We start from the raw sequence: 27,606 nt of genomic DNA on the forward strand, positions 1-27,606 counted from the left end.
GACTGCAGGGTCCCCGTGGCTCAGTCCAGCCGGTCCAGCGGCAGGGACCCACCACACACGGCCATTTGGTCATCTATGGGCAAGACTGTGCTGGTCGCACCCAGGTTAACGCTGGGCTCCAGGACTTCCTGGCCAGGGAAGGAGCGCGCCCCTCTAACAACCATGTCCCCGTCCCACCCCCCATGAAGACCCAGCCTCTGACCCACCAGGAACTTGCCGGAGAGCCCAAATCTCCAGGTTCCGACGTGAGGGCAAATCCCTCATGTCCCGACTGCTATGGCACGTGACGGAGACCAGGGCTGTGCGGGTGGCCAGTGGCCCAGCATCCACCCTGATGCCCAAGGTAGGGACACTCTGCCTCCTCCCCGCCCCCCTCAGGGTGGGTCCGAAAATTCCTCTACAGAGGGCTGGCCCTGGCACACCCAGTTCTACAGAAGAGAGGTAACGCAAGCACAAGTGCTGAAGAAATTCTTTTATTCACAAACTATGTAAAAGTTACAACTAGCCAGTTTAAAACAGTGGAAAGTTAAATCTTTTAAAAGCTCTGTTAAAGCTCTGTTAATATGGTAGAACCGTGTGCCTTTTCCTTCTTACTGCCATGAAATTTGAGAAACTAGGTCTCCACACAGTGACGCTTAAAGAGCACGAGAGGGAACGAGAATCACTGTGACTCCGAGGAAGCCTGAGGAGATGCTGCAGGTGGGGTGAGAGCCGCAGAGAAAGCACAGGCTCCCGGGAAAGGACAGGCACCGGGCGCCTGGCTTGTGCAGGAGAGGCCCGGCGGCGGGCGGGCAGGCAGGCAGCGTGCAAGCATGGTCCCCAAGGATCCTGCAGGTCGAGGGCCACTTCACACCCGCTGGCAGAGCTGCGGGGCAGACACCTGCCTGTCTCCTGCCCCACAAGTGACAGCTCATCCTCCAACCCCACGAGGCCGTCTTAGGTGTGTACACTGTACAGGGCACGGCTGTGAATTCCAAGTGTGCCTGTTCCGTGCCTCACTGCTTTTTAAACTAAATTTCAGGCTCCAGGAGAGAAAAAGAGGTGGAAGAAAAAAACTGGCGTGTCAAAAGGCACAGGGGGACGCGGGACGCTGCAAGTGAAGCAGGCTGAGTCACGTGGACGTGCTCACTCCCTCCTCCACGGGGCAGCGCTGAAGTGACAACTCAACGTACGTGTCTTCAAACCTGTGTACTCGGAGGAAGAGGCTGAAGCGTTTCCTCATCAGGTGAACTGACAAGCACAGGAAACAAAAAGTACAAAGAGAAGAAATGGTGTTTTGGGCTGTCTGGGCTGATGCATTACTTTTCAGAGCTCGGCTGAAAAGCAGAAGGAAATCCCAAGGGAGGCCGGCGTCTCCCCCCCCCCCCCCCCCCCCATCGCCTCTCGAGCACGGCGCTGGACGCACCGAGCCCAGGGGCAGCTGCTACTGAGGCAGTCGGGAGAGGCACCAAGGTCAAGGCCGCTATGTTTAAAGACAGGAGAAAGACAGCTTTTTCATACAGGTTTGCTTTTATTTGCATGTTCAACCTGTTGAGAGAACCTGTCACAACCTGAATGGTGGGGACGTGCTGGTACCCCAAGCGGCTTCCCTGCTGGCAGCCAGGAGCCCTGGAGGGTCAGGTCACCGCGCAGCTGTGGACGGCGCTGGCCGCGGGAGGCAGGGCACAGTCTGCGGTGCGACTAGAAACCCCAGTGAGAGGAAACTGAGAGCCGCGCCGTCAAGCCTCCCCCACATGGACCAAGGGGCTGAAAGGCACAGCAACGCGTGGAGACGGCGAGTTGCAGGTGCGGCCACAGTCCGCAGCCAGAGACGCACAGGTGAAAAGTCAGGAATGTGCAGGCTTTCCGCAAAAGGATGACCTTGGTTCTAACACAACACACGGTGACGCTGCAACAAGGGGACACTGTTCACTCTCTGTCCTGGACCAAGGGAGCTGCGTCTGGCCGGTCAGCAGCGGCCTCGGCCCCAGGTGAGCACTCGGTGCCCGTCCTCAGGAGGCGGGAGGGACATGCCAGATGATGCCTGCCGGTGACGGGAGCAGCCTGGACGAGGAGCCACTGCCCCCACTCTCCCTGCTGTGGGGACGGCAGGCCAGGCGCCCCGAAGCACACAGCCCCAGACCCGCCTCCCCCACACGGCAGCCCTGAGGTGCGGGGTCCCCAGGTCCTTTCTGTTATTGAAGCCTGAGTTCTGGCCACACCTGACGGGGTCTTGGAGGCTCTTGTCTCAGACCAACCAGGGAGTGACCAGATCAGGTGCCGTGGCAGGCACCTTCTGGACACCCCGAGGCCTTCTCCCAGCAAAGCCTCCCTCCTCTTCCCCAGGCATCAACCACCAGTGTCTGCCCTGGCCCTCCTCTCGCCCACGGCCAAACCCTGCTGGACCTTAGGGGAGCACCGCTCCCTAAACCCAGAGCTCGAGGCCCAGAGCTCTCAAATAAAGGGCACCAGACACCCAGGGTCAGCACTGGACTCCTCACAGCTCATGCACAAGGACATGGCTAACCTTGAGTACAGGAAATTGGGTTTTCCCTCATGACATTACACAAATGGTTTTCTGACTTGCGGGAGAACAGAACAGGAAGGAAAACTAAACAGGAGGCTAAATGCCCCCATCTGAAGTCTTACCACAGTGCTCTCGGGTCACTCCTGGTTTCCAAGAGGAATAATTTCTTCGGTGACAAAAAACTCAATGGTCTCCTCCTCCCAGTCGTCCACGTTGCTGTCCAGCTCGTCAGTGTCCACGCCTGTGGGGAGGGAGGGTGGTCACACATGTGCAGATGCGGGGTGAAAGCTCGTGGAATGAACACACACACCCACCCCGCATCCGCCAAGACAGACAGAGACAGACACACACACACCCCCCTGCATCCGCCAAGAGGCCTGAGTGAACAAAGTAAGGTACCTTGAAAAGAAAGGACTATGGCCTTGACCTGTAAGCAGCAACAAACTCTCAGTTCTTTTCAAGCATCTTTTAAAGATTCCCTTTAAGATTCTTTTAAAGAGAGTCCAGTGGTTGGGACTAAAGGTTCTTTTAAAGATTCTTTTTAAGAATCTTTAGGCAACAATGTTTTCTGAAAAATCTGGGAAATTAATATGCAAAAAAGGGAAAAATATTTTAACTGTATGCTTTAAAAAGTATATCTTTGGCTAACAAAGTTACCTCCTCGCAATTCTAGCCGTGCGTTTTTCTGCTCCATATAGAGTTCTTGAGCCATTTTCCGGTATTTTCTGAAATCTTCCATCATTGTTCGTCTTCTTTCCACTAATTCCTGTGGGTAGAGTTGGGAAGAACTTACAAAACTAACACCTAACTCTCACCATCATCCTAATTCAACCCACGTGAGAGTGAAGATGCGGTGAGTAGTAGGCGCCACCTGACGGGAGGACGTGAGGCTCTAACAAAAACTCTCGGGGCAGGAAAGCTGGGACGTGTCTGCTCCCTTCTTCGGCCTCTCACACAGACCCCCACCCAGCTTCTGTGTCTGAAGGGCCAGAGTCGGGCCCCCGCGGCACAGAGCCGCCCCCGCCACTCTGTGCCCACGGCCTGGCGCTGGCCTTCTCTGCCCTGACCCTGAGGGGATGGTCCTTGGCACTGGGGACAAGGTCCCTCAGGCCTGGGGACAAGGCTAACCTTTGAGGCTTTGGACTGGCTCAAACGATCCTTCTGTTCAAAGATCTTGGAGTATTTCTTCAGATCCTTTTTAATTTGCTGAAACAAAGACAGGTCACTCAGGATTTACATTCAAAGCAAGAACCACAAACGTAACCCTCAAAGCTGCCGATGTGAAATGACATCCTCAAGGGTGAGCAGCGCACAGCCTCCCGAGAGCACACAGACGCAGCACTCGCCCATCAGCGGCCTGTCCTTCTTCCCTGGGACTTATGTTCACCCCTCAGCTCTGTCCCAGTACCATCAGCATGTTTCACCACAACTGTGTGAATCCCCCAGATGTGTCTTCCAATCCCACCGGGACTTTTTAATGGCCCCTGCCATCTTTTTACCACCCTCCAGTTTGTGCAAACGTCCTACAACAGCACTGGTGTGGCCTTAACCTGAAAATCTAAGTCTCCTCTCCTAAAACGACTCTCTTCTGCTTGGTTCTTATTATTCTGCATCTCTTCAAGGGGTCCCCCGTAAATGTCATGTTTCTATTCCTCACTCCCTGTCACCCTAATGCAAGAGGAAGAAAAGGCTTCTTCTTTCAGTGCCAATCGCCTCCATGTCCCTACATCTCGTGAGGACAACCAGACCTTGATCTGATCCTGGCTCAGAAGGGTGGGGGGCCGAGGCCTCCACAGCAGCTGGCAGAAGCGGTCCTTGCTATTCTTCTGCAGAAGGCGGCCTTGGAAAGTCCACAGCCAATAGGCATTGTCCACCTGGAAGAGAGCAGAGGCCTCACTGAGCTGCCCCCTCCCCCAGGCTATACTGGGAGGAAGAGAGCCTGGAATCCTTAGGGTCCACAGAACCTACAAAATTAACCATTTCATTCAACAAACATTTGAGCGCCAGAAATTTACCGAACAAGGCAGTAGGCATTTGGGAGACACGTTCCGCAGGGGAGACACCTAGAAGGATGCACCTGACCGGAGGGTGTGGCACGTGCAGCAGCCAGAACACAGCTGATGAAGCTCGGGCCACAACAGACATCAACCACGTCACCAAGCGCGGTCCAGCCGGATGTAGGAAGCGGTGCCGTAACCTACGCTCCGGTGAACCCGCACCGCAGACCAGCACTCGTGGAGCCGCTAACACCGTGTCCAAAAGGATTTTAAAGTGTCTGGGCGGGCCTCACTGAAGTGACCTCTCAACAAGTTATAGACTCAGGCATGGTCCACATATCCTGATCTGAACGCAAGGGTTACTACATGACACTGTTTCCAGTGACATCTGAAAAGCCTGTGTTCCTACTTCATCACTTTATTCAACAGAATTATCCTAATTGCCCTGTAAACATGCAAGGAGCTGGTTCAACTGTCAACAACCTCAATCAATAAAAAGCCATTAAATACAAAGAAGGGGCGCAGCAGATTTTACCACCAGTGTGGGAACAGAGGGCTTGTGAACAGGCGCTGGAGAGGGCCCTGTGCAGACACGAGCTCTGAGCCCCACCAGCTTCTCAGGCTATGGTCTCTCCTGTGGCCCCAGGGGAAATGGGGCCTCTCCCCAGAATTACGCCTGCGCACACAGCTTTGCGCCCTTCCCGGGGGCCCAGCCGAGAAGCCCTCTCCCCGGGGGCGCCGCACCTGCTCCTGCATCACAGAAGCCTGCTTCTACTTCCACTGACACACCCTCATATCTTTTGCTAAAAACAGAGATTTTGATCTTTTCAAGAGGTTAAAAAGAAACAGCAAACGTTTTCTCAAACGCCAATTCAGTCAGCAAATCCTGACGACGTGGCAGCATTTTCAGGTGCTGGGGACACAGCTCAGAAAAGGAGAAAAGGCCCTTGTCCTGCGGCAGTCCACGCCAGTGGGAAAAGGGGGCAAGGAACGCGTCACAGCGGCTAAGGTGAGTTCATGTTGTCGAGCACCACGAAAACATACACAGGCCGAGAGGACGCAGGGACCAGGTGTGGACGTCCACCCGGGGGCACCTGAACGGCAGGAAGCACCAAACTCGCGGGAACCACGTTCCAGGCGGGGGACGAGTGCAAAGGCCCCGAGGCGGCAGCAAGCATGGCGCGTGGGGTCAGCGTGGCCTCCGCTCAGGGAGCGCACAGCCGCGGGCATGCCAGCAGAGACCGCCGCACAGCGGGCCCCCCAGGCTGGGCGACCAAGCACTGATGGTGCAACCAGGGACCTCTTGAGCAGGAAATGCTGGGAAAACAGGGCAAACCAGAACTGAGCCTCCCTGCACGTAGGAAGCGTGCGGTGAGCAGCCCAGGCTGGGCCTGCAGCACCGCAGGTGGGGGTGAGCAGGGAAACGACAGCGCCCGACTCCCCCCTCCCCAGGCCCTCTGACTACGGCAGCAGGCGGTGGGCGCCCTGAGGCAGACGCAGGGAAGAGAGGAGGCTGGCTGCCCCCGGCGCAGAGGGACCCTGGGCAGCCTGGCCCCGTCCTGGGAGATCACCGAGTGGGTCAACCGCACGCCTGCCGAGACAAAATGCAGGAGGCTGGGGGAGGGGAGGCGATGCCGCGCTCGGCACCGAGGCTTGGCACATGCGGCAGCACCGAGACCCCCCGGTCCCCGTACCTTGTGGCTCCACCAGGACACGGAGGTGATGACGTAGCGCCCAGTCGGATCCCACTCCACGTCAGAGGCCATGTAGTGCTCCGCGATGTTCATGACCGTACAGTCTGACGTGTCGACAAACGCCAAGGCGCCGTTCATGCTGGGGAGACAGACAGCACGGCCGGCCTTCAGCAGGGGCCGCCGGCTCCAGGGTGCGGGCACAGGCCAGACTCGGGGGAAACATTCACAGTGACGACCCCACAGGGACGCTGTGACGGGAGGTGTAAGGGGCACACAGGCACTGTCGTGTCTGCTTTCCTCTAGAGGAGAGCCCGCCTCAGGCCAAACCTCCAAATCCACAGTAGCAAGAGCCTAAGGGGGGCGGGGGTGGGGGTTGAGGGAGGGTAACGCCCAGGTCCTCGTGGTCACACCAACCAGAGGGCAGGATGGGCGCATGGCCTGACTAAACATCCTTCCCACCAGGAGACACGGATCTCACATCAGGGTGACAGGAGCGCCAGGAAGAGGTCCTGTGAAACCATGCAGACCCGTCCTGCAGGCCGCAGTGAAAGAACCTGCAAGGGGCTATTTTAATCTGCCTGGTCGTGGCCCCGTCTGGGGAGCAGGATGGAGACACCACACGATTCACAGAAACAAGGACGACCCTTTTATGGGAGAACCTGTCCACCGTGCTCTTGAGGAGTCAGCACTGCTACCTTCAGAACCAGAGCGCGGGCCCTGGGGACAGGGTCTCCGCACAGCCCACAGCCCCCTGCCCACAGCGGGCACACGGCGTCCGAAACCCACCTCCGCAGCCCAGCCAGCACAACGAACTGTCCTTGGGGGCTCCAGAAGATGGTGTTGGCCTGCTGCTTATCAAACATCTCTGCAAGGAAAGAAAGGTCAGAGATGAGCGTGCAGCCAAGCTGGAAGGACTGGCAGTGGGCTCTCGCTGGCCCCCATGGGCTGCCCCCACGGGTGCACACGCCGAAACTCTAAGGAGGTACTGCATCTGTCTGCTATCTATGGAAACAAGGTCAGAAAATCACCTTAAGTTCACCCCAAGTTATGACCCAGTGTTCAAACAAAAACAGAAGGGGGCAGGAGAGATTCTGAAGCTGCAATAACATCTTACGTTCAGAACAATGTACTTGACAATGTGACTGGACAGAGGGCTCTGCTTACAGTTAGTGTTACCCGGGCACTCAACCCCAGGGCGAGGAATCCACAGTTCCCATCAGATTCTCTATGAGACACGCAACCCCAAAGAGCCGAAAATCCACCCTTCCTGCGACTCACAGAGTCGATTTAACTCCATCACCTCTCCAAATGTGGACCGCTCACTTCCTGAAGAGCTAGAGCGTGGTCCTCACCCTGGGGTCTCTTCACTCAGGAGGGAGAAGCAGGGTGAGGAGAGGGTCAGACGTGGTGAAGGCAGCACCACCCTGACCGGGAGGGGGCAGCAGGATTCTCAGACCAACCAAGACAAAGGAAAAAACTCCGTTAGCAGGGCTTACCCAGTGGCACAGTGGTTAGGAATCCGCCTGCCAATGCAGGGGACACGGGTTCCATCCCTGGTCCGGGAAGATCCCACATGCCGCAGAGCAACTAAGTCCGTGTGCCACAACTACTGAGGCTGTGCTCTAGAGCCTGTGAACCACAACCACTGAGCCCATGTGCTGCAACTACTGAAGCCCGAGCACCTAGAGCCCGTGCTCCACAGGAGAAGTCACCACACTGAGAAGCCCGTACACTGCAACGAAGACCCAACGCAGCCAAAAGAAACAAAAAAGAACAAAACCCTTTTGTTAGCAACTGAGCTCAGTAGTCCCCACAACGAAGTACAGTGATGGCCTGAAAGGAAGGTGGGGCAACAGGGCACTCAGGAGGTAGAGGCACATGTGCACCTGCTGTTCTACAACCTACTTCACAATGAGACCACAGAAGCCTAAGCTGCTTCTATTTCCCTTTATAACGAAGTGAGTTAACAATATGATGAATTTTGTGACAGACAATTGAGGACACCGCAAAGTGATTCTACCACAAATATTGCTAAACTTCAGGGAGTGAAAACTGATTTCTTACGGAAGTAGCTCAGGAAAAGCTCTTCCCATGGCACAGGAGTCCCCACCAGGTACTGGGACAACCCCCCACCCCCACCCCCTGCCTTTGTGGCAAGAAGCCTTGTGTGAGGTACAGGGAGCACAGGGCGAGCACAGCCGGAGCCAGAGCTGAGCGTGCGCCCCTGAAGTGGGTGTGGGAGGTCTCCCACCTCAGTCCCCACACAGAGGAACGCAGATGGGACAAGGGAGGACCTGCCCGGTGCTTAGCAGGACACAGGAGAGCAGGAAGCAGGGGCCCGGGGGCATCCCAGCCAGGCGAGGGGCCCGTCAGCAGTCACCACCCCCGCCTGTCCTGACAGGGGCTTCCCGGCCGAGCAGATGAGGGCAGCATGTGACCCTGAGCCCAGAGTGGGCAGCTGCGGCCACAGGAGAGGACGGGACTTCACCCACTCGAAACAAGGGCGGGAGCTGCAGTCGGGAACAGCGAGGTATGAGGCCCCCGCGGGAGCGCAGAGAAGGCCCATCCTTTGTGACAAACTCCCTTCTAGTGCCACTGCCGTGGCCACAGCCCACGTGACCCCTGTGCCCAGGGTGGACTCGTCCAGTGAGCACTCTCCGTGGAGCGACAGCCGGCCCTGTCCCAAGAGCCGGGGTGCAGGCCAGCCACTTACTGATGAGCTCAATCTTCCCGTTGTTCTTCACGTGGTAGAAGGAAACCGATATCCGAGGAGCCTCCCCGTGCAGCACCGCAAACTTACTCCCGTTGGGCTCCCAGGCGAAGGCTATGATGGTTTCTAAGGTGAGGACAAAGGGTGAGCTCCCTTCAGTCACTTAGGAACAGAACATTTCTGATCAGTTAAAGCTATTCAACCAGAGAAATGCCTTAGATTCATTCAAAGGACCAGAGAGAGCACAGGGGCAAAGGCAGCACACTGCGCCCGTGTGGACCACCCCCCGCCCCAGCCAGCAGGGACGCCACCTGTCCCGATGTCCTGCCGCGGGGGCGGGGCAGCCTGGGTGTGGCCCGGCCCGTGGACGAGCCCTCCCCGCCCTCCTCACCGCAGCCCTGGACACAGGCCTCACGAGCCTGTCCACCCAGGCAGCACGGTCACATCACCCCTTCCCTCCCTCCTCTCCCCAGCAAACCAGAAAATACAGCTTAAACTCCCCACCTAAAAGCTGAAATACAGCACCTGAAGTTTTCATGAGCGCAAAAAAACCCACCAAAAAACCAAAACACCTCCATCAAAATGAGAACTTTCATTTGTAAGACGACAAGCCCCGGCTGTCATTGCTGGGTGTGAGGAAAACCTGCTCTTCACACTCTCTCCCAAGTGTGAAAAATAGCGAGGGCTCCTCTGCTCTACAAGCAGATCACGGGGTGTGAAAAAACAGGGGGCATCGCTTTACTTGGCAACTGGAAAAGCTAAGAGACTGAAGTTGGAAAGGACGGAGTTCTCTGAATGTATACAAGGCTTGTAACTCAGAGACAGACACTGGTCACCGTGACTTAGGGTTCCGAGTCTCGGCCATTCTACCTGTGCCGTGAATTCACATAGAAGCTTTAAGGGTACATGTGACAGCACACAAGGGCCACTCAACCACAGGACGGTGACAAAGGGACTTGCCTTTCATTTCCACCACATCGACAGGCACCTGTTTTTCTCTCATTCGGAAAATTTCAAAATTTGTGACAACACCCTGTTTAAAAGAAAAAAGGAAGGGAGTAACATTCTGGAAACTGAAAGCATGAGGAAGACTTAAAAGTACAATTTAAGAATTTAATGAAAGATTAAACGTGGTAAAGACACCTGCTAATGACATGAATATCCAGGGATTACAACGATGAAACAAGAAGTCTCAAAAGCTGAGGGGTGACGCCCGCCCGCCTAGAGCCCGCACTCCGCCACAAAGAGGAGCCCCCGCTCGCTGCAACTAGAGAAAGCCTGCACGCAGCAACAAAGACCCAACACAGCCAAAAATAATAATAAAATAAATTAAAAAAACAAAAAAGCTGATGGAGGTGCAAACTGGTACAGTCTCTGGAGAAACAAATGGATCCCACTGCCCCTAACCCAGACTCTACTTCAGAACCTGCCCTAAAGGCCATCTCAAGCACAGACAGGCCCAAGGACACACACAGTGCAGCTCCTAGTGCCCTACAGGCCCACCAACTGGGACTGATCCAACTATTTCAACACAATGGAACACTATGGAGAACAGCATGGAGGTTCCTTTAAAATCTAAAAATAGAGCTATCTTATGACCCAGCAATCCCACCCCTGGGCATATACCCAGAGAAAACCATCATCCAAAAAGAAACATGTACCACAATGTTCACTGCAGCACTATCTACAACAGGCAGCATGTGGAAGCAACCTAAATGCCCATCAACAGACGATGTGGCACACGTATATAATGGAATATTACTCAGCCATAAAAAGGAACAAAATTGAAGTTATTTGTAGTGAGGTGGATGGACCTAGAGTCTGTCATACAGAACGAAGTAAGCCAGAAAGAGAAAAACAAATACCGTATGCTAATGCATATACATGGAATCTAGAAAAATGGTACTGATGAACCTAGTGGCAGGGCAGGAACAGAGATGCAGATGTAGAGAACGGACTTGAGGACACGGGGGTGGGGGTGGTGGGGGAACTGAGACGAAGTGAGAGAGTAGCAGTGACACACACGCACTACCAAATGTAAGAACAGACGGCTAGTGGGAAGCTGCTACAGCGCACAGGGAGATCAACTGGATGCTGGGTGACGACCTAGAGGGCTGGGATAGGGAGGGTGGGAGGGAGGCTCACGAGGGAGGGACGTGGGGATATATGTGTACATACGGCTGATTCACTTCATTGTACAGCAGAAACTAACACAACACTGTTAAGCAGTTATACTCCAATAAAGATAAAAAAACAAAACCAAAAAAACAGTGGAACGTGCTGCAGTGTGTTTCAAGATGCACCTGTGTAAGAAGTGGGTGCTGCATTATTCACAGCGGCCAAAAGGTGGGAACGACCCAAATGTCCATCGAAGTCACACACCTTGGTGACCACTGCTCAGCCAGAAAGACTAATGGCGGACGGGCACATGGCACAACCGGGACGAGCCCTGAACACACAGTCAGTGAAGGAAGCCAGATACGAAAGGCCCCAGGGCGTACGACTCCACTCCTGTGAAGAGTCCACAACAGGGAACTCCAGAGAGAAGGAGGCAGGACAGCAGACAAGAGGACGCCGGGAATGGGGTGACCGCTTCTTTTGGGGGTGATAAATGTTCTGGAATTAAGACAGTGGTGACTGCTGCACAACTACATGAACGCACGAAAAACCAGGAATTATTCACTTAAAAAAATTTTTTTTTGGTAAAAGGAAGAGGAATATTTCCATTAGAAGGAAAAAAATGACGCAATTTTTCTGGATAAGTTAATATTCAATGATGCAAACAAACAAAAAGTCTGGTGCAGAACTGTATCAAGCATGCTACTCTGCATTTAAAAAGAAAATCTAAACAGAAACAACATATTCATTTTAACTCCTTCAGAAAAGGAAGGTGGGTGCCTAGAGATTTCCCCGTGTTCTCCTGTGAACTCTAATCTATGTCAACTCTGAACTACGTGAATGAATCACCCACTCAAAGTTTTATAGAAAAAAATCACACCCCTCAGCTGGAACAGGACACCACCTCTGGCTACGACACCCCAGCTAGCTAACATTCAGCTCAGGTGGGTCTGAAAGTCCGTCATGAGTTTGAACCAAAAAATCCATTAGCACCCCCCACACAGAACGGAGCTGCAGAAGGAATGACCCCTGCCCACGGGCAGCCACTTACCTGGGTACCTTTTGGAGTCCTATCTACTTTAACGCACAAGTAATCTCCGTTTTTCTGCCAATGTAGCTTGCAATCCACAACATTAAATAGATTCCTAACTCTGATCTCTTGTCTGCTAGGAAGCTGCATCAGGGTTACTCTGGCTGGAATATCTTTATCTTCAGGCACCCAAAAGGCTATTATGTTCCCACCGGGAGACCAAGAAAAGTCTCTGCAGAACAAAGAAAACAAAATGTTTGCGAGGACTGGCTAAGAGATGATGAGAGCAGAAGCGCTCACTCCGGGTAAGAGCTCAGTGCATGTTCTTGCAGCAGCTGCAGCAGCCAGTGCTCACTGCGTGCTCACCACCAGCAGCTCTGTGTGGCTGGTTCCTTCCCCAGAAGGACTAGGGGGCGTTGCTAGACTCACTGCACCAGTGAGGAGAGAGAGAGGCGCTGAGAGCGCCACATGGGGGTCACAGGCTCTGGAACCCCACTCTCACTCTTAAGAAGGCGAGTAAAATAAACTTCAGGCTGATGGACCTGGCTATATGACTTCTGCAGATCCGTGAAGGGGCTAAAGGGGGAAACCCCAAATCAAACACTGTGAGAAGATAAAGGCAGAACGAGGACAGCTCTCTCTACTGCAAAAATCACCCTAAAAACTGCCATTAACGAACGATCCGTGAGCTCCTGTCTGTGAGGAGTATCTTTACTTTTGTGAGAATTAACTTGGAGCTTTACTTTTAATTATAAGCCATCGTTTTCCCCAAGAACATGAAAACAAGCGTGAACGTCCCCACACCGCTGCTATTTCACTGCCCCCAGAAATTTCGGGTAAATAAAAACGTGCCTACTCTTAGAGAACCAGCTGCCGTTCCCTGAGGCCGTGTGAAGCCCATGGATGGCACAGACTCTCAGAGTGACACAGGGACTTTCGACTAAGGGGAGACCCCTCTTCCTCAGAGACTGTGCCCCCGAGTCTCTGGTGGCGGAGAACATGAAGGAAGCAGGCCCTCAGGATGTCCCTACGTGCAGGACAGGGGACACGGATGCGGGCCACTATCACACAGCCCAAGGGGGCAGGCGTGAGCCTGCTGTGACATCCGTGCACTAGGGTGACAAGCACAGCACTTCTCCAACTGTGCAGGAGCCAAGGGCGAAAGGAGGGAGTCAAAACCCCATGTGCTAAGAGACTCACTCACTTTATGCCAGAGATCTTCAAGCTCTTCTTGTCCAAAAGACCCATAGACTGCGGGAAAACGAGGTACCGTGGAGTTAGAGCACGCCAGCGTCTCAACGGCACACGTAACTTCTCACAAGTGTGGGCTTGCCGAGGGAGCAGTGCAGGCAGAGGGGGATGGGCGGCAGGGAACCACCCGCCCCCAGCAGTGAAGCACACGTTCCCGTGGCCCCCTTCATCACCTCCCATCCTTAAATCCCTGTAGCAGCAAAAGCAGCGCTGGCAGACCAAAGACCCGAAGCCAGGACCCGAGCAGCTGAAAGGCACAGAACTAGTCTCTCTCTCTTTCGGCTGCACCACAAATGAAGGGAAAGCACTGCACCCTCGGGCAGCTCCTGGAGCCACGGAGCAACTGACAGGGCAGCTCACGTTCATATCATCAAAAAAGTCACTTACAGGAGTTTCGTAGATACTCAGAGTATCGAGCGTCATTCTAGCGAAGAATTTACCATCGTGGCTCCACCTACAGAGGAGAAGAAAAGTGCCAGGCTCGCTGATGAAGAAAAGGCCACAGAGAGGGCGCCACCGGCCACCATGGGTCCACGTACTTAAAGATAGGCCAGTGGGCTGAGCTTTCACAGTGAAACCCTCTCTTCTTCTGCCCGGTGAGGATGTCCCAGATGATGATGGCCTGAGGGTCGTCCTGAGTGTCCATCAGGGGGCTGAAGGTCACCAGGTACCTGCAACAGAGAGGACGCCCACTCGTCTCCTGCGCTCTGCCACCTCCTCTCACGTGAGGTCACAGCAGTGTGGGCGTGGCGAGGGCCTACCCACGCTGCAGTGGGCGTGGCCAAGCTCCAGTCCAGGTGACTCCAGGCACGAGAGAGGCTGCCAGATCAAGGAGTTAAGACTCGTGCAACCAGCACTTTCTCCAAAACTTCAGGCTCCCCTATGTCCTCCTGTCTGGAGACCCCACTTGAAATAAGAAGCACAACCTCTGCAGCACAAACCATTCATTTCCACTTCGCACCAGGGCACCTGATAAAATCAGGACAAGGAAAGATCCAGCAGATTTCAAGCAAAAGTTGGCGGTGTGTGGGAGTGGAAGGAGTGGTGTGGAATTCTCATACTTTCTCCTTCTTGGAGTTTAATTAAGACAACCAGGTAGGGACTTCCCTGGTGGCGCAGCGGTTAAGGATCCGCCTGCCAATGCAGGGGACACGGGTTCGATCCCTGCTCCAGGAAGATTCCATGTGCCACGGAGCAACTAGGCCCGTGCGCCAAAACTACTGAGCCTGCGCTTTAGAGCCCGTGAGCCACAACTATTGAGCCCATGTGCCGCAAGTGCTGAAGCCCACGCACCTAGAGCCCGTGCTCTGCAACAAGAGAAGCCATGGCAATGAGGCGTCTGCGCACCACAAGGAAGAGTAGCCCCCGCTCGCCGCAACAAGAGAGCACACATGCAGCAACGAAGACCCAACGCAGCCAATAAATAAATAAATATTAAAAAAAAAAAGACAACAAGGTATGGCACAGACGTTCATGTGCAGCATCGGCCTCCCCCTTGGTGGACACCAAAGTCAGCGGGTGCTCAAGTCCCTCCAGAGAGATGATGTCTGTGCACACACGTGGAGAGAGGAGCGGATAAAGCGGGTGCAATGAAGCGTTAGCTGGAGAGTCACGGTTAAGAGCACACAGGAGCCCTTGTACTCTTTCCTACAACAGTTCTATTTTAAATTTGAAATTACTGCCGAATAAAGCTTTAAAAATTATCTACAGAAGGCTGCTATGCCTCCATTGCAATTTTCTCACACTTACCTTTCACAAGGTGAGAAATCAATAAGCTGAACCCCTTGGTGGCTGAATCTCTGGATTTGCTTGAATTTCTCTCCCCCCCAAAGAGCAATGCCTCGCTGATGGAAGGTCGCCAGGTAGGTGCCCTTAGGAGACCAACGCACATACGTCTCTGTCCATCTCTGTGGAAAAAGTCAGTGCCGACGTTAACACAACAAAAAGCCAAACACAAAGACTCCAAAGTCTGTAACAAATCTACTCCTTGCACTTTTAACTAAAAACACAAGAAGCCTATTCACTTCTTAGGACTCGTTTCAAAGCTGGAAGAATCAAAGGTCCTCAAAGCACAGAATGCTTCACCTGCTCTTGTATCAAGCTCCTTTTGGGGTGGGGGTGGGGGGGCTGCACAGCTTGTGGGATCTTAGTTCCTCAACCAGGGTTTGAACCCGGGCCTCTGGCAGTGAAAGCACAGAGTCCTAACCACTGGACCGCCAGGGAATTCCCACCAAGCTCCTCTTTGTTAAGGAAACACAGAGTAAGTCCCCACGCGGCACCAAATACCCACCGCCCTCTCTTCAATGGAGACTGGATCCTTCACGTCATTCCAGAATATGGAAGTGCGGTCTCCACTCTCAAAAATCACACTGTACTGATCTCTGCATTCTGCCTCTTCAAGCCAATAACGTAAGTTTCCCTAGAAAAAGAACCAAAGGCGAGGGATACGATACATTAATTTTAACAAAGAATACTTATTCATAACTGTTGCTCTTAGAGACATGGCCAACTTGGGCAGCACCTCTAACTCCTGAGGGAGCCCAGAGGCTAGCCACCATTTCTTCCAATTACGTGTATTTTATACAACGTACCAGGTCTTTGAAAGGCTGTTTCTCTGGAATGTCCCATTCATCACTGATGGTCATGTACCTGGAAGAGCAGTAACAGGTTGAAGACTACCACAAGGCTGAGTGGTTCTCAAGCACAGGCAGTACTGTACCCCCACCCCACCCCCAGCCAAGGGAAATGACAAGGTTTTGATTGGTCATAACTGGTGACGGGGAGCTACTGGCCAGGGAGGTGGAACGGTCCTGCAGTGGTCTCATGGGAGAATGCAGCTACCTGAGAGGCCGCTAAGCACCCGCCAGCCCGGGGACAGGAACGCCTAGCCATGCACGCTCAGGAGAATGTCCCGCTTCTCCCCGGCAGAGTCAGAACTCACTTGTCAAAATCGGTGAAGAGGTTGACTCTGAACGTGTGCTGCTTGTCGAGCTTGTAGCCGTCGGCATTTTTCACAGCGTCCAACGCGTGGGCAGGGGATGCATATTCCAGAAAGATATACCTGCATCGAGGGAGAAGGCGACGCACACAGGAGCAGACCTGAGGACCAGGCCGGTCGTGCGCAGCGCACCCAAACCCCCCAGGGCTCGGACACACCACGACATCCGCAACCCCTTCCTGCCATGTCCAGACGCGGTCAGATCCCTAGCAGAGCAGTTCTAAACACGAACAAAATCCTAACAGAAGGTCCAAGTCTCTAAGCCCACAGTCAAAAACTACAGAAAAGCTAATAACACGCTCATCACCTCGACTGCAGTGATGGCTTTACAGACGTATACATACGTCAAAAGTTATGAAATTGTACACTTTAAAACTATCTGACTTTATGTCAAGTACCTTTCCACAAAACTGTTTGAAAAAGACATGGATGGCCTAATACTGTATATTACAGGCAAAATTACAAAGGCTCTCAGAAAATGTTTCATCATAACAAAAGCAACACAAGCAACTGCTCAAAAATAGGTTATCCTTCCACCTAGTTCCTTGAATAGAAAATGTATGAAATGCTACCTGTATGTGATAATTTTTTAAGAAATTAAAACTATTCTAGGTAGTTTCCAAAATCTGAAATTAAAAAAATTAAGTTTATACCACCTTCTCATTCCTGTCCCATAAAAGACAATTTTGCCTGTACTCAAAGGCTGATATTTTTATGAAACTTTAATGGAGAGTTTGTGGAGCAACAAACAGAACTTTCATTACCATTGGTGGCGTGTAAACTGGCTCGGGCGTAACTTGGGATTGGCCCGTGGCACTGCAGAGGGGCACTTCATGTAGCCCGCACCCTCTCATGCGCTCAGAAGAGGACAGGCGCTAGACTGTTCCTAACTGCTGTTCAAAACACTAACTGTCAATCCACAGGAAAAGAGACCAACTGTCAGGTGATATGACAGAGCACCACCGCATTTACAAGGAAGGAGCTAGAACTCCATTTACCAACACAAAAACCCTAATATTGAACTTAAAAAGCAAACTGCAAGACACGTACCTCATGCTACCATTTTAAAAAGACACAATGTTTTAGGTGACACCACAAAAAAAGTTACTAACTAAGGAATGACGCTGCTTTCCCCAGACCCTAAGAAGTTATCTCATTTCCGAGATAAGTGCGGGGGAGGGGCACATCTCAGACACTGCCAAATTCTCCTGAAATCTTGCCGTCTAAGACGTTGGTCCCTCTACCCAGGATGTATCTTGTGTCAATTACTGTTCAATGACAGAAGCGATCAAGCCCTGATTTCTTAAAGAGTTTAGCAGCCACCCTAACTATACCCAATTCAAGAGCCACACTTCCATTCCCTCTTCCTCCGATGACCCTGAGGACCAAATCACGGCTCCGCAGAGCTGCCAGCGGAGGGCCTAGAGCGGCCTGAATAAACGTGGCCAAACTGCCACCGTGAGCTCCCGCACAGAGATCCCCTTCCCGGCGTCAGCTACCAAGAAACGACACTCCCGCGCTGGAGAACATCACTCACCCTTTTGTCCTTCCGTCCTCCTCTGGATAAAAATCATTTGTGATTTTCCCAAACTTGGAAAAGATCTTATGGATGACGTTCTTGAGCTTCTCCAGACGGTCAGGTCCCACCTGAGGAACGTTGTCAACCACAATCACCGAGTCGATTCCATCTGCTTCCTGTGGCCGATCTTTGAGAACATCTCCCAGTAATTCTGCACAAGTGAGAGATCTGTCAAGTGACTTTTTTTGACCAAGTTAATGCACTAGGTTAGTACACTGAACAAGTTCCCAAGAAGCAAAAAATGAACAATTAACCTAAATGCTTTCACTGGGAACAAAAGAAATCACAGCCCCGGTCTGACGCAAAGTTTAACCTTGAAAGAATCAGGACTATTGTAACTGGTTACGCTCCAACTGACAGGCAAGATGCGTCAACTGATTCTGGCAATAATGGACTACTTTAAATGAATTTTTTTAAAAGAGGTTTAGTAATGAAGAAGGCAAACAAAGGGGATGGCCTTTCACCAGAAATCAGAAAAAACCCATGTAAGCTGGAGAATGCCTGTGGTAAGCCTTCTGTAGCCCGCCTCTATTATGAACTCACCAGCAGGCACTTTCTTCAGTTTATAACAAAACAAACTCGTCATCCAATACCCTTTACGTAAAACAGCTTTGTCTGAACACAGCACGGGACTGAGACTGGCACTTGAACCAGGCGATTAGAGACTACAGAAGCTCACGAAAGTGAGCAAGTAATGATGCGTCTCATAGAAGACGATGTTTCCAGTTCCACGAAATACCTCGCAGTATCACTGGGAGACACCAGCCAAACAGACATCAAATCGTAAACGCTTAGCACACAGTAAGCAAAGTCAACTGATTTTCATAGCTTCACTCCAAAGCTCAAAATGTACGATGTTCATGTCACCTGCTTTTAAAATTAAGATCACAGAACCCACATCTTATGTGCTCAAACTTCCCAGGATTGCTTTATTTCCATAATCATCAGCTAAAGTAAGAGAAAGAGAAGAAAAGATAAGTGTAAAAAGAACTAGGAAAAAGAAACATGAGGGGAATCAACACAAACAGGTCTGGGAAGCCATCGGCTCTTCTTCCAAGCGATTCAATGCTATCTGGGGCCTGCCCTCTGCAATCTTACCTGAGGCCTGCCTCAGGCCTTGAGCCCTTTTGACAGTAACACCCCAGCACCCACAGAAACGCTGGACTGGCTGCTGGAGATGGGCTCTAGGAGGTCTAATGAGTAGCAGATGAAACAAGCAAATCCTGTTCTTTTTAATACAAATTCTGTACAAATCCTAATCCCAATTAGTTACGAGCTTGTCTAGAAATCTATAAAATCACAAAGCATCATGTTAGGAGCTAAAACAGAAGAGCTCTTTAAGACTGCCAATAAAGCACACTCATCACACAAAACTACATTGGTAATACAGACCTTTCTGACTTACAGTGGGGTTACTTCCTGATAAACCTATTTACGTATCATTGTAATTCAAACCATCACAACTGGGGGGCTGTCTGTACAGGCAAAATGAGGTATAAGGTAATTTTTAAACAAGAGCTGAGTAACAATGGCTTGTTACTCGGGTATCTATGTGTTCGGGAACCAAATCATCACTCTAATTTTTGTACTATATTCTTAAGTATTTAAACATGCTATATAGGACACATGTCAGAAAATGTTCTCTGTTGTATTTCATTTCCAAAACTTAAGAAGAATTTCCTCCACCTTCTTGTCTGAAATTTTCCATAATGAAAAGGTAAACAGGTCTTCAAAAAAGAAAAAAAGTCCTTTAATTTCCAGAGGAAGCCCTGTTATAAACTGTCTCTAACTTCAACACCTTTATGAATGATATTGAAAATGTTACTATGGATAAAAGAATTACCAGTTAAATTTCAATGAAGCTAAAACTGTGGCCAAGCAAACAGGAAAAAGAGGAAAGAGGCATATTAGGTCATGGCATCTTCACTACAGAGACTGGAGTCAAATCCTTGGGTTACTTTTAAAGCTGACTTACCAAACAACTACATGGCCTGTTAAGCCTGATCCGAATTTACAAGGTTTACAATAAAAAGTTCAGCTTTTGTACAAACTGTGGACTCCTTCCCACAATCCTGAAGTGTCTGGTTTATAAAGAACCCGCCCCCACACTAAGGGAAGAAGCATAGTAACTACACATCCAAGAAACCCATTTCCTTCCTCACTACCAGCCCACGCATGGGACACTCTGGCTCATGGATTCCCACTCTGCCTCCAGGAGATAAAGTAAGAAGCAATTCTCAAGACTAAGTAGCAAAGAAGACATTTAGTTAAAACCTTTATCACATACTTGCTTGGAGGAGCACCAAAGGCAGTTGAAAAATTAAAGTGAAAGGATGATTGTGATTAAGATGCAACTGTGCAAGCAGAGTTCACCTGTCTCAAAGAGGAAGGAGGCAAAACAACAGCACTGGGCTACGGCACCTGCGAGAGGACTCGTCATGAGACTCAGTTCATTTTCAAAACAATCAGTACCTTGAGAATCACTCTCTGACCCTACAGGGCAGTTCTCATGAACCAGAAAACATAGGTGAGCTATCAGCCTTGAGAAAACTGACAGCATGCTCGGTTTTAGTTCCTTAGGACCAGGAGCCTCACAGCTCACTCTGGCAAAACATCAGGATCACAGAGGCTTCCAAAGGCCTTGCCAGCAGTCACCTAGCCCGGCCGGCCTGGGCTCATGCCAGCATCCCCTGTTACACACTGTAAGAAACATCCTAGGAATTGCGTGTAAATTAGCTGTACTTAAATAATGCTTCAAAAATCAGTTATGAATAAATACTGAGGCCTCAAAATGGGCTTTAAAATCAAAACTTGGATTTTAAAATACGAGACAAATTGGTGTGGTTAAAAAAAGAACACTGGTCTAAGCTGAGGGGTGGGCGAGAGGGGGTGTGCCCAGCAACACTGCCTCTCTGTGAATCCTCAGCGACCTACTCCACAAGGAACACATTTTCTAACAGGCGAGGGGCTCCAACTGGATCAGAGACGCCCAAGCCTTCACCAGCTTGTGGAGCCTTTCCTGCTTTTCATGCTGAAATGTCTTTTGTCCAAAGAAACAAAGTTTAAAACAACAGTGACAATAACAGGTAGCCCTTTAAAGTTATGTTTCCAGTAACTCCAATCATGATGCAGTACACCTCAAAGTTATACAGTGCTGCACGTCAATTATATCTTGGTAAAACTGGAAAGAGAAAAAAAAGGATTTGATAAAAATGTAAAAAATAAATAAAATTATCTCTCAAATAACTCTGTGTTGGTTCTCGAAACCTTCTTTTTCATTTCATGTGAGTTTCTTTATGATTCTGACTCCATCTCAGAGTGATCAGACACATCTCCAAAAGAAAACCCCCCCAAAACTGTCTTTAAGTGGTAATGTCTTATTTTCCTGGTGTAATGTTGGCTACCTCAATACTGTCTAATTCATTTTTCCTATTTTACTGTAAGATGGGCAATACGCAGAGGAATCCATTGATGTGCGCCCAGCATGGAGAGATAAGACGGCTGAAGACAAACAGAAAGAGAAACAAATTAACATCAGCCATCGTCAGAAGTCACCTTAGGAGACAGACCCTTTCAGGCAAAAACCAGAAATAATGCCTGAATGCCGAACCAAGGCAGAAAGGCAGGTAAAGTAAGCTACGATCAATGCCACAGCTCGAGAAAGTTATCTGCCAACAGAAGGGTGGTGGTGTGCCTACAGACTTACGGAAAGAGATGCAAACGGGAACCGGGCAGAGCCGGCCCCGGGCTGTCCTACTAAGACTTTCCTGTGCGGCGGCAGAGCAAAGGAACCCGGCCTGGCCCCCCTGCTCCTCCCACTCCCGAGAGACGGCGTCCATCCGTCCGTCTCGGGCCAGTGACAGGTCTGACGGGGCGCCCGCACCGCCGACGAAGAACTGTCACCCGAGACCGCGCAGCACGCGGAGTGGCCCGCTCGGCTCGGCCCTGATGCACGACCGCTGCGCCCTCGGCCACGGCTCCCGCGTGCGCGCCGTCCGCCCTCCCCGCCCTCTCCCTCCTGAAGAAGAGCCGGGGACCCCGGCGCTCGCGGAAGCCGCCCCGACGCGCGGGGCCGCGGGCGGAGGTGTCGGGACCCTAGGCGCGGACCGGCCCGCCGCCTCACCTTCCTCGCTCACGTCGTCCACGAAGTCCTCGGCGTCGCTGAAGGAGGGCTCGTCCGCGTCGCCGTTCTCTGCCGCGCCGCCCGGCTCCCCGCCCGCCCCCTCGGAACCGGCTTCGGCCGCCGCGTCCCGCGCCCGCTCCGCCGGGGCCTCATCGGCGGCCGAGGAGGGGAGCTCCTCGGGCGGCGGGGACGCGCCGGGGGTCGCGCCGGCCCTCTCCTCCCCGTCGGCCGCGGGCTCGGCCGGCACCTCAGGCCCCGGACTCTCAGGCCGCAGCCCGGCCTCGGCCTCGGCCTCCGCCTCCGCGTCCGCGCCACCCGCCGCCTCCTGCGCGCCAGGCCGCGCCGGCTCTCCCCCCGGCGGCAGCTCGGCGGCCGAGTGCTGCTGCGCGGGCCCGGCCCGAGGGTCGGCCGCGTCGGGCGCCGCCACGTTCTCCGCGTCCTGCATGGCCCTCCGCCGCCGCCGCCTTGCCTCGCCCGGCCTCGCCGCGCTTCCGACTCTCCCAAGACTCCCCGCGCGCCTGCCGCCGGGCCACGTGCGTGCCGCGGGGCGCCCGCGGGGGGGGCCGCCCACGCCCCGAGGCCGCGCGGCGCGTCCGGGAGGGCTCACGTGGCAGGAGCGTGTCCAGCAGTGACCGCGACAGCGGCCCCGCGGCAAGGGCGCGCTCTGCTCCGGTCACCGCGCTGCTTCGGGCAATCGACACACTGCGTGGGAACTGCGCCACCCCCACCCAAGGCAGCAGATGGTCCCGTCCAACATGGCAGCCGCTCCCCCTTTTCCCGTCGGGCCCTGCGGTGAAGGAGTAAACTATTCGTGACGCCGCAGGGAGGACTCAGAAACCACCTCAGTGCAGCGAAGCGCGTGGACATATCGCTGACTTAAGAATTGATACTAGAGGGAACTGTAAGCTCAACAGACTATGTCGGTTGGGATATCTCAGCCTTTCACCACATGGTTTCACTTATATGACTAAGCTCCCCCTCCACAGGTCGAGTTTGGACTCGTCTACTGACTGGGCAAGAGAGTGGGCGAGTCCAAAACAGAAGAGGAGTTCCTGGCGCGCCGCAGACGGCCAGGGCTGCTAGACGGACGGCTGCCTGGCGCAACACGGAAACGGATGAGACCTGCTCTAATCGCTTACGCCCAGGCTCCCCGCGGCGGCTGTGATCCCGCCTTTCCCCCTTCTGATGGCCACCGTGGTTTGGCCCGCGGGGGCCTCCGCCCCCAGACGCGAGAGCGAGCCAGGGGGCGGGGGCGGGGCCAGTCGCGGGGGCGGGGCCGGAGGGGCGGGGCGAGGGCGTGGCCCGCGCCTCCCGGTGCCCAGTTTACCCGAGGCGCTGGGGCGCCGCTAGTCTCCTTCGGGTTTGCTTCGTGAGCAAGGTATTGTGTATTTATATCTTGTATTTTTTTTTTTTTTTTTTTTTGACTGGGTTGGGTCTTTGTTGCTGTGCGTGGGCTCTCTCTAGTTGCTGTGGTGGGGGCTACTCCTTGCTGCCCTGTGGGGGCTTCTCTCGCGGCTCCTGGCCTCTAGGTGCATGGGCTTTAGTAGTTGCATTATGTGGGATCCGTAGTTGTGGCATGCGGGCCCTAGAGCGCGGGCTTGAGTAGTTGCTGTGCGTGGGCTCAGTAGTTGCAGCATACGGGCTCAGTAGTTGTGGCGCATGGGCTTAGTTGCCCTGTGGCATGTGAGATCTTCCCGTACCAGGAATCCATCCGTGTCCCCGGCATTGATAGGCGGATTCTTAACCACTACGCCACCTGGGAAGTACCTGTATTTTGGGTTTTCCTGAGCATGAGGGCAATTATAAGAAAGAACGTGGTGGCTGCTGGGGGAGGAGGAACAGGAGTTAGGATTTAATGGGGGCAGAGTTTCAGTTTGGGGAGGTGGATAGTGGTGCCGGCTGCACCACGCCCCTCTGAACTCTGCACTGGAAAATGGCTAAAATTGTAAATGGAATGTTGGGTATATTTTACCACAGTTGAAAGGAAAAAAGAGAGAAGAACCAGGGTTCTTAGGTTGCCTCGCTCTGGATTTGAACCCTCCTTTCAGCTTTGTAACTGTGGGCAGGCCCCTCGGCCTCTCTGACTCAGCTTCCCCCTGTGAAACGAGGGGTAGCGCGTTTCCTGTGCGTGGCCCATGGCGCGGCTTCACAAGGGAAACTGATTTTCCTGGCAGTCAAAGTTATTCTCCTAATTTCTAGCTTCATCTGCAGTTTTTATAGATCGTTGGGCTCTGCCAGCCCTTTTCTTCTAGAAGGGGCAGTTGGTGACAAATCAATGAAAAAGAAGTGGAGAGCCACAGAAAAGCTTGAAAACAGCTTCGTCTGGCAGCTGCATGTTTCTTAGAGAAGACTCCCCAGGAGCGCAGGTGTTGTAAAAAGTAACCACGCATACCTGTTACTGTTTCCCAGGGAGGGGACTTGTATCCTGTTCTGTAGGTGTGGATGAAGTTATGAATGTGCTCAGGATGCAAAAAAAAAAAAAAAATGTATATTTTCAAACTACGTCTCTCAGTGTTCTAGCAAGAGCGCCAAGACCATTAGCGAGCGGTTCCTCCACCTTCCAAAGCCTGGGCAGTGCTGCAGTTAAAGTTCACAGCGTGTCAGGCGCCCTGTGTGCTGAGGAAGGACTGTATGGTTCTTGTTTTCTTAGAATTACAGTGCGACGGGGGCAACTTTTAGGAATCAAAACGTCACAGGAGTGAGGGTAAAAGTATGTTTGGGATAGGTTCATAAATCCTTTGACTCTCCTTTCAAACCCTGCTCCCCTGAAGTGGGAGTGCATGTATTACTCAGAATGTGCCAGAAGTGACACTATGTGATTTCCAAGTATAGGTCCTGAAACTGGTAAGCTTCCACCTGGCTCTCTCTTGGATCACAGGCTCTGAAAGAAGCTGGCCACCGTGTCCTGAGGACACTCATGCAACCTGTGGAGGGGCGCCCCGTGTGGAGGAACCGAGGTCCCCGGCCGACATCAGCACCAAGGTGCCAGGCATCTGAAATGGAAATGGGTCCTCCAGCCCCAGTCAAATCTTTAGGTGGCTACAGCCCCAGCCCATGTCTTGAGAGAGGCCTCAGTAGAAACCAAACCTGCCAATACCTTGATCTTGGACTTCCGGCCTGCTAAGCCATGAGAAATACATGTGCATTGTTTTAAGCCTCCCCAGTCTGTGGTATTTTGTTGTGGCAGCTGGAGATGACTAATACTTTAGGTAAGTATGTGAAATGCATAGAAAAAGGCCTAAGGGCTTAGGTGGTGGCGCAGTGGTTAAGAATCTGCCTGCCAATGGAGGGGACACGGGTTTGATCCCTACCCCAGGAAGATCCCACATGCCGTGGAGCAACGAAGCCCGTGCATCACAACTGTTGAGCCCATGTGCTGCAACTACTGAAGCCTGTTCACCTAGAGCCCGTGCTCTGCAACAAGAGAAGCCACTGCAATGAGAAGCCCGTGCACCACAATGAAGAGTAGCCCCCACTTGCTGCAACTAGAGAAAGCCCACGTGCAGCAATGAAGACCCAATGCAGCCAATAGATAAATAAATAGATAGATAGATAAATTTATTAAAAAAAGGAAAAGGCCTAGAAGAATACACATTAAACTGAAAAGAGTTTGATGAAGGTAAGTAGTACTGGTGGTGTCAGTCAGAAAAATGTTGACTGTGAAATCTAGGTGGTAGATTTGTAACTGTTCACTGGAAAATTCTTTGAACATTTCTGTATGTTGGAATATTTTTATAATAAGTTGTTGGGGGTGGTGGGGGGAGGACTTCAAGAGGCCCCGTACTGGAACAATTTGAACCTCAAAAGGAATAAAAAACTATGTGGTTGACATGTTTAAATTCATTTGTTCATAATGCTATTTTTAAAAAATCCTGTTGATCAGCGGTGAATATTGCTGGGGCATTGCCTCATTTGGAAAATAGATAGGAGACTCAAGCCAAATAATCTTGCCTTTCTCATTTTATCTTCTATTTCAAGGTAACCAAATTGTGGATGAGGGAAAGCTCTTATTTATAGAAGAATTCTAGCCAATACATGCAGAAGGTTCGATAAAATTAGAGAAGTAGTGTTTTGCAAACCTTATGAAATAACCATCTATGCAGTGATCCTGAAACCATTAAGAGGGAGGTAGGGAACTGTGTAATGGAGGGACCAGGATGACAGCATCTGAATTTAAGGCTACAATTTTCTCTCTAAGCACTACTTTAGTTACATCCCACAAATTATAATATGTTGTGTTTTCTGTTGAAAATGTTTTCTAACTTCCATTATGATTTCTTCTCGGACCCATAGCTTATTTGGCAGTGTGGTCTTAATTTGCAAATATTTGAGGATTTTCCAGATATGTCTCCAAAATTAGTTTCTGGTTTAATTATGTTGTGAGCAGAAAACATACTTTGTTTTTTGCTTTGGTGGTTTTTTTTTTTTTTTTTTTTGGCTGCATCACTGTTGTGATCTTAGTTCCCCGACCAAGGATTGAACCCAGGCCCTAACCACTGGACAGCCAGGGAGTTCCCCAGAGAACATACTTTGTATGATTTCAGTCCTTTTTAAATTTTATTGAGGGGACTTCCTAGGTGATGCAGTGGTTAAGAATCTGCCTGCCAATGCAGGGGACACGGGTTCGATCCCTGCCCCAGGGAGATACCACATGCCATGGAGCAGCTAAGCCCATGTGCCACAACTGTTGAGCCTGCACTCTAGAGCCTGTGAGCCACAACTATTGAGCCCATGTGCCGCAACTACTGAAGCCCACACGCCTAGAGCCCGTGCTCCGCAACAAGAGAAGCCATGGCAATGAGGAGCCCGTGCACCAAAACGAAGAGTATCCCCTGCTCAGCGCAACTAGAGAAAGCCCGTGTGCAGCAACAAAGACCCAATGCAGCCAATAAATAAATAAATAAATTTATTAAAAAAAAAAAAGTTTATTGAGATTTGTGGCCAACAATGTGGACTCCCTTGGTGCCTGCTCCTTGAAGTGCTGCAGTGGGTGAAGCGTTCAGGAAATGTCGGTGAGGTCCAGCACATCGACGGCGTTGCTCCAGCCTTCTAAAGCCTTTCTGATTTTCTGCCCCTGTGTTCTATCAGTTGCTGAGAGAGAAATGTTGGAACCTTCCAGCTCTAATGATGGATTTGTCTTCGTCTCCTTTCCAGTTCCTCACTTCTTTCATATACTTCAGAGTTCTGTATTAGGCACATACACATTTAGAGTTGCTTTGTGTTTTTGGTGAATTGGCTCCCTTGTCATTTTAAATATTCCTTTTTCTTCCTGATAACATCCCCTGCTCTGCAGTCTACTCTGTCTGATACTAATGTAGCTGACGTCCAGCTTTCTTTTGATTAGTGTATGCATGGTATCGTGTCCCCTAAAAGAGGGGAAATCAATAGAGAAAAATCAATAAAAGGAAATCTGGTTCTTTAATACAGTCAATAAAATTGATAAACCTTTAGCCTCAATAGCTAAGGGGAAAAAAAAAGAGAGAAGACACAAACTACTGATATCAGAAATGCAATAGGGGTTATCAGTACTGATCCTATAGCTATTAGGAGAGAAAGCACCAGGCACAGATGGTTTCACTGGTTAATTCTATCAGACATTT

The 27,606-nt window shown here is 51.6% G+C and overlaps 1 protein-coding gene across 2 annotated transcripts; it reads right to left on the minus strand.

The window, feature by feature from the left end:
- Positions 1-463: 463 nt before the first annotated feature.
- EIF3B (eukaryotic translation initiation factor 3 subunit B) lies at positions 464-22,506 on the minus strand. 2 transcript variants are annotated; one of them, XM_057749709.1, is made up of 19 exons: positions 22,007-22,506; positions 17,842-18,034; positions 16,248-16,367; positions 15,898-15,955; positions 15,597-15,725; positions 15,056-15,213; positions 13,846-13,977; positions 13,694-13,760; positions 13,260-13,306; positions 12,077-12,287; positions 9,868-9,940; positions 8,911-9,033; positions 6,984-7,062; positions 6,198-6,336; positions 4,255-4,380; positions 3,635-3,712; positions 3,164-3,272; positions 2,629-2,747; positions 464-1,230 (listed from the first exon to the last, which is right to left on the minus strand). In XM_057749709.1, the coding sequence occupies exons 1-18, from the start codon at positions 22,449-22,451 to the stop codon at positions 2,644-2,646; spliced, it is 2,391 nt and encodes a 796-aa protein (XP_057605692.1). In that variant the 5' UTR covers positions 22,452-22,506; the 3' UTR covers positions 464-1,230; positions 2,629-2,643. The 2 variants fall into 2 exon arrangements, with proteins under 2 accessions (XP_057605692.1, XP_057605691.1); XM_057749708.1 differs by lacking the exon at positions 464-1,230 and adding an exon at positions 1,380-1,888 and having other exon boundaries at positions 22,007-22,505.
- Between the last annotated feature and the right edge of the window lie 5,100 nt (positions 22,507-27,606).

The sequence above is a fragment of the Hippopotamus amphibius genome, chromosome 9, assembly GCF_030028045.1.
Source record: "Hippopotamus amphibius kiboko isolate mHipAmp2 chromosome 9, mHipAmp2.hap2, whole genome shotgun sequence".
Classification (NCBI taxonomy): Eukaryota; Metazoa; Chordata; class Mammalia; order Artiodactyla; family Hippopotamidae; genus Hippopotamus; species Hippopotamus amphibius.